General features: G+C 42.6%; 1 protein-coding gene across 4 annotated transcripts in view; it reads right to left on the reverse strand.

The window, feature by feature from the left end:
• Positions 1-182: 182 nt before the first annotated feature.
• LOC118426690 (citron rho-interacting kinase-like) overlaps positions 183-7,015 on the reverse strand; it is a 38,097-nt gene continuing 31,264 nt past the window's right edge. For 3 of the 4 annotated variants that reach the window (XM_035836213.1, XM_035836218.1, XM_035836217.1), the window contains 9 exons: positions 6,401-6,522; positions 5,661-5,820; positions 4,850-5,024; positions 4,287-4,366; positions 3,848-3,952; positions 2,429-2,592; positions 1,581-1,661; positions 966-1,110; positions 183-370 (listed from right to left, as the gene is read on the reverse strand). In XM_035836213.1, the coding sequence (XP_035692106.1) occupies positions 198-370; positions 966-1,110; positions 1,581-1,661; positions 2,429-2,592; positions 3,848-3,952; positions 4,287-4,366; positions 4,850-5,024; positions 5,661-5,820; positions 6,401-6,522 (1,205 nt within the window). In that variant the 3' untranslated portion in view covers positions 183-197. The remainder of the gene's footprint in view (positions 371-965; positions 1,111-1,580; positions 1,662-2,428; positions 2,593-3,847; positions 3,953-4,286; positions 4,367-4,849; positions 5,025-5,660; positions 5,821-6,400; positions 6,523-7,015) is intronic. The other variant, XM_035836216.1, reaches the window with a different exon arrangement.

A 7,015-nucleotide genomic window follows, 5' to 3' on the forward strand; every position in this document is an offset into this window, starting at 1 on the left:
GGCAGTCATTAACCTAGTCAACAAAGTACAGGCAGTCATTAACCTAGTTAACAAAGTACAGGCAGTCATTAAAAAGTGTTATTGTTATGACAAATTCAAATCAAGTTTCACTATGCAGATTTTTCAAAAAGGCTGTTGAGATAGACATTTGTAAGCAATTTTCATTAAATTTTGTTCATACATGTAGGCTGAAGTCATTATAACATAAGATAGGGATGATATTTGCAACAAACCTTCCCAACTGAGAACAGGTGGCAGCCCCCCAGTCCCTCCACAGCCCTAGTCTGTATGGTGGGTACAGAAACACTAGCCTGGGCCACCTTCGTCCGCAGGTGTTTCAAGTCCACATGGTACAAGAGCCGATCAGTCCCTAAAGATATCAACACAGCAGGACACATTTCAACCAGCAGGTGTCAGCAGTGTAAACTACATGTAGGTTCAGCTACACCTGTAAAATATGCATGAGCCATAAAGGACTAAGATATTCAGGGCTCAAAATACTATTTTAGCAGATGCATACATGCACATGTGCAGGTAACATTGGAAATTACCTGCACCAGACAGATTTGACCTACACCACTCTGAATTTAGAAGTATGGATCATACTAAAACTGTTCAGGAACCATTGCTATTTTTTCCTTTAATAATGAATGCAGCTAATGACAATCCACATACACCTACATCATATGACATTTATGTATAAAACCCAGTAAATGGACCAGTGCAGGTTAAGTGCAGGTAGACACCAGAAATACCTGCACAGCTCCAATTTTACCTGCCCTAACCTCTAAGATCACACCTGATATGAAGAGGAAAATGCAAATTTGAGGCACTCTATAGTGTTAAGTTAAGTACAGGCAGACATCAGAAACACCTGAGTGTACAGATCCAATTTCACATGGTTGCACCTGCCTAAAAAATGTATGTAGGTGGTATGTTGAGCCCTGAAAGGTGACCAGTCATACCTGCTATCATGAGCATTAAGTCTATCTCCTGTAGCAGCAGCATTTGGTACACACTCCCCACTCCTGCCATCTGGGTCAGGCCCTTCTGCTTAGGGACAGGAAGGGTTGTGGCAAACAGGCCCTCCTCACACCCCAACAGCAAAGTCTGGCACAGTTGAGGGAAACAGTCATAAGAAAACAGTACATGGCATGCTTCATGTACAAATGTAGCTACAACAATAACAACAATACTATCCCTCCCCCGTCCTCAGGCCAATTCTGACCTGTTACACCTGCTAACACACTACAGGCCTGAAGGTCCTCCTATAATCATACATTTTGTATCTACCTTCATCATGCACTGACTGTTCAATACATAACAAATTCATCAAACCAGGAAAGAACACTGCTCCTTTCTGGAGATCAGATCAAAATAAAACATGTCATAATTGTTGACAAACAAAGAAATGTAAGCACTCAGTTTACAGTCAAACCTGGATTCGGCAACCACTCTAGGGACCGAGGAAAATGTTTTTTTTACATGGTGTAAAAAAATGACTGACTGTTAAAATGAATGTGGCTCATGACTAGAGGTGGTTGCCTGACCAGGTTTGACTGATAGTGAGTAGTCCGTACCCTGTCATTCAGCAGCAGACTACTGTTGATGTCCACTCTGCTGTCCCCATCAAGCTGCAGCAGGATGTTTCCTCGCAGTTTCTGTGGAAATAAACATACTCTCTTCATTATGTTCACTTCATTATAGCGTCACTAGATGGATGACTGAACTGATGGTCTCATTCATGAGTTTAACTGTATAATTTACTGAAGAGCATACAAAAATGTGTACCTTTAATGGACGGATTCCATACAAAAGTACATGAAATACTGATTATCATTCATTTTATGTTGAGCTTATTTACCCGTCATTGTGTCCCAAAATTGCCAACAACCTCTATAGACACCTAATACATTTTCTTTGTATAACAATTACAGACAGCAGTGAGTTTCAACCTGCAACTGCAAGAGGTATGGGCGCACTTCTATAGCATACGGCCGCACGACTCCATACCCAGGACTGTGCAGCTTGCGGCTGCAGAATATTATCTGCTAATTTCCTCAATTACAAAGTTTAACATTCTTCCACTACTTTGACATTTTCGATCAATTGGGTTGGCTAAAAGGGAATTGCCAACTGCTATATGAACACCTGTTCATACAGCCGTGCACATATACACAAGAATGCTTTACATTTACTGTTCAATTGCCGGTTTCCAAGTCCTTCTACAGCAACAGTTTCTTTCTCCGGACAGCAAAATTATGGAACTCTCTCGACGACAACTGTTCCCCTCCTGTCTACAACTTATCAGCCTTCAAAACAAATGTCCACCGCTATCTCCGTGCACGGTTTCCAACTTTTTAGTTCATTGCCTTGAAGTGGTGTTGTGACCTTGCTTTGAAGAATCTCGTTTAAAAGAAAACCCTACCTTCTCGTCTCCATCTTGGTCCAGGCTGTCTGTAGACACAGCAGCCTCCAGCGCGGCTGCCCAGTGCTGCTTGTCAGGGAAGCTGAGCGCCATGAGGTGCAGTGTGCGGCCTGGCCAGCAGGTGGTGCAGGGGTGGGACTCCAGTTTGATGATGTAAGGCAGATCTGCAACAACACACAGTCAACTCTGCAAAGTCATGCACTATTTGATATTTCATCCACATCATGTGAATAGAGAAACCATTGTAGTTTGTACATATCGCAATGGACCCTCCCTGAAGCCCCGCCCCCAGTTCGATCATGTTCTATTTCGAACGCCTCCGTCAAAAACAGCGCTTGTCGGACAGAACTGGCCGCCGCCACTGTTTAGCTGATAATAATGACTGACTTCGGTTTAGCTCCTTTGACCCTGAAATCCTCTCAGACCAGGCCGAAAAAAAATGCGCTGACCACTGGGTATAGCCATCTGAAGAGGGAACTGAATCAGATGTAGTTATGGTAAGGGCGTTATAATTTCAGTCAAAGCGGAAGTGGGAGGCATCGCATATCACTACCTTGTTGGTGGGCAGGAGTGCCCTGTTTCTGACATGCGGTCGATGCAGGTGACATATATCTGTGACAGGATTTCCACACAACTGCGTTTGCTGCATGCATAACAGCTGCATGCATGCTCATGGTAAAAGCGAAATTAAGAAGAAAGCAGCTCAGGCACTCGTGGAGAGGGAGCTCATATTATGCACCAAGTAATGGGACACTTCTACAAAGTCCCGTGTCTTATACATACCCTGCTCTACACGTGCATCCTGCCCATCATCTATGTAATGCTATGCAGTGGCTCTCGCTCCCACAATATCTATACTCGGTGGGTCTAGTTTTCAACAAAGAGTAGCATAGCATTTTTCTTCGGCCATTTCTGTTCAACTGGGGCTATTTTTGACGGAGGTGTTCGAAATAGAACAGGGGGTTCCACCTTGTTCTATTTGTTCGATATGACGTTCGATCGGGATCGGTCCATTGGTGCTAAGGAAATCGTAATTCTTTATATACAGAGCATCTTTACCTTACTTTCATGTATGTCTCAGATGTACATGTGTTATCCCAGTCATTTATTTTACTATGGCCACCAACTAAAGGAATTTAGCAAACTACCTGTATTACAAGTAATAAAGTCCTTTTATGAAAAACGTAGTAGTAATAGAAATGTCATTAATTATCCAAATTACATGTAAGTACTAATTTGCATCTGAAAGTTTACATCTCAAAGCTACATGTAGCTGCATATCAAATCTGCTGTTCCTTTCTTGGTTATCCTCCTTGAAAGAATTTGACAAATTACATCCCTGGAGTTCTGGAGCAAACTTAATCTTAAATCCATAATCTTGAAACTTTCACAAAGTCCATTGGAACCAGTATGGCAGACCTGTCTTAGCAGTGTTGATAAGTTCAGCTGCTGTCACGGCACTGTGGATGGAAATGGTGCGGTCCTCAGGACACAGGTCAAACTCATCACACAGGGTTCGGTCATCTGGGGAAAGAAAAGAAAAAAATATATTCAATGTGAAATACAGAGCATTTTGTTTGTAGATGTATGCAATGCAGTTAAGCCAATCCAAGAGAGACGTTGCAGTTTGTACAGACCAGCTTGAAGTTTGATGATTACATGTACATGTAGGCAGCAGTTTTAGTCTGATCTGTCCAGCAAATGTTTTTACACATACATCTAGTCCTATTAGTAATTAATACTCTGATGTGTTTTAATGTTAATGTTTATGTCACTTTGTTTTGTCTAACCTGGAAGTCAGAATCAGTACTGATGACTTGAAGTTTCGGGGTGTTAATTGTTTACCATTGGTGCTCACCTTTGTTGTCCATGTCATATATAAGGAGCTTGCAGCCCTGCAGGGTGCACCATCTCTTGTCCCATCCCATCTTGTTGTTCCTGTACACCAAAACATGTCATTGCATTGTGATATGTCCTATTGACATGTTCCCATATTGTATCATTATATAGTGATAAGTAATCTATTTGTGCTCAGTAGCCAGGTGTGTGGAGAAGAAGTAATTCTAGCCATGCAATTCCAGGATCAAACTATAGATTTGAGGCCATGCATGATACTTTAATTTTAAAGCAGCTTAGAGTAGCAGAATGTGGCTTCACTACAACTTGCATATTTAGCATAGTCTTCTCTCTAAATGTGTTAGGTTCTTTAATGTCCAGAAATTTAACGAGTGAGGCTCTCTGATATGATGGGCTGCCGGACAATGCAACTTTTCTCAGGGTGTGAACCCAGGCTGATGGCTCCAAGAAACTTGAACCAGATGCGATGACATAGCATGGTGCGCAGACCACAACATGATGCGGACATGTGTACATGTCACTTTGGCCAACTTAGTCATAAAATTCATTTGGAGGCTTGTTCACCTTGGGACTTTCAACCATCCCTCCATTTGCATGCTGTCATCAGCTGAGAGGTTCATGGCAGACATCTGCTTCTTCCTCCTCACTGACATCCGGAAATGTTCCACAAACTGCGATGGGAGACCACAGGTGCTGGGGAGACAGGCTGCACACTTGGCGTGGCACACAGCCTTGCATTCTGTTCAACAGAAACGAGATTAGATTTTAGATGAAAGCTTATCTGTGTTGGTAGTTAATAAACTGTATTTCCATGAATGAAGAATACTCAAACGCACATGACGTGCAAGGAGAAAGCCACGCTGTTTGGGGCATGTGATGTCTTTATTATGCTCTGTGATTAGAAACTTATGGTCAAAGACAGAGGTCTATTTAAGTTTTGCACCAACCAAAAATCCGACTTGAGGGACTTCTAGTTAGACATGCAGTACAAAATCGATGTCGTTTACAACCAAGATTTAATTCAAATGGGAACAAGATATTGCTGAAGTTCTGAACGGTTTTGGCATATTTGTGTAAAAATCTGGAAAATACCACCAAATTAAAGATGCAGGCTGCTAATTGTTAATTATTATACTACAAGTTATGTCAAGTCTCAGAGTCCTAAAGGGAACCATGCATTCCTGAGATTCTTTGAGCTCTTGTTTGCATTTCTCTAGATTTTTAAAAGACTCAACGTCAAACAAAGCAATCAGAGAAGCTGAGAGGGAATGAGATAGATTCCAGGTCTGAGGCTATGATTGGTACTTTTAGAAGCCCATTAGTTCTTCCAAGTTCCAAGAATCAAAGATGGCTGTCTGTCTGTCTGTTTACTCACCATGGCATTTTGTGGCCTGCCGCCCAAAGTGGATGGTGTCCAGACAAACTGCACACTTGGCTCCCCTCATGCTGATGCCAGTATGGAATCGATGAGGAATGTTGTGGTGCATGCGCTCCTTGGGTCCCCTGGTAGGGCCCTGGGGAGACTCTGGAGCTGTCTATGGGAGAAAACACTTCAATCTATAGTAAACAACCACATATTATTCTCACACATTTCTGTTACCTTCCTCAGGCCTGGAATGACCCAAAGCCACGTTTGGAACCAGAATTATTCTCTCAGCAGTGCGGCCTGGTGTCAAGTTGAGAATATTGAAATGATGATAATATGTGTGTACATTGTTAGTGTATGTGTGAGTGCGCGTGTGTGTGAGTGTGTGTATTTGTGTGTGTAGATGTGAGTGTGAATGTTCCTTAGCTCCAGTCATTGCAGTCCTGAGAAAGCTAACAAATAGATCACAAAAAATCTAGCAGGTAAAAATTATATGCTGTGTACAAGACAAGTCTCCAGTATACAAAATGGTGTCAATTTTAAATATGGTATCATCTAACTTATTCTAAGTAAAGTAAGTCACTCCCATAATTGTGCAATTGTGTTGGTCATCTTGCAGAAATCCAGTCTTGTATAAAATTTGATGAGAATATTTCTTTGTGTACAGTCAACCTATTCCATTTAGTTTAAACTTTCTGATTGATATTTTCCCCTAAATACACATTAGAGCAAGACTACTTGTAACATACCTGTGTGTTGTGAGCCTCCTTCAGTGCGGTGGGCTGCTGGCTAGGAGACATCACAATGGCAGACAGGACTGTGCTGGACTGGGACTCAGACATCATACGGTCACCTTGGCTACCAGTCCCTGCTGCAAGGCAGACAACCATGCATTTAAGTGTCAGTTTTTGGCATAACAGGTAACAAAGTGCTTTGTTAGTACATAACATCAGATCAAATGCCAAAATTGTTCTACAAACTTATCACAATTAGCATAAAAAGCTGTAGAGCCTGTACTCACCCCGTGGACAGATGGTACTGTAGAGCCTGTACTCACCCCGTGGACAGATGGTACTGTAGAGCCTGTCCATACCACCACATCATCCCCATGTTTGATGCCTGTACTCACCCCGTGGACAGATGGTACTGTAGACTGTACTCACCCCGTGGACAGATGGTACTGTAGAGCCTGTACTCACCCCGTGGACAGATGGTACTGTAGAGCCTGTACTCACCCCGGGGACAGATGGTACTGTAGAGGCCTGTACTCACCCCCGGGACAGATGGTACTGTAGAGCCTGGACTCACCCCCGTGGAAAGAATGGAATTGTAGAGCCTGTACTCACCCCCGGGGACAGATGGTA

The sequence above is a fragment of the Branchiostoma floridae genome, chromosome 11, assembly GCF_000003815.2.
Source record: "Branchiostoma floridae strain S238N-H82 chromosome 11, Bfl_VNyyK, whole genome shotgun sequence".
NCBI classification, from domain to species: domain Eukaryota; kingdom Metazoa; phylum Chordata; class Leptocardii; order Amphioxiformes; family Branchiostomatidae; genus Branchiostoma; species Branchiostoma floridae.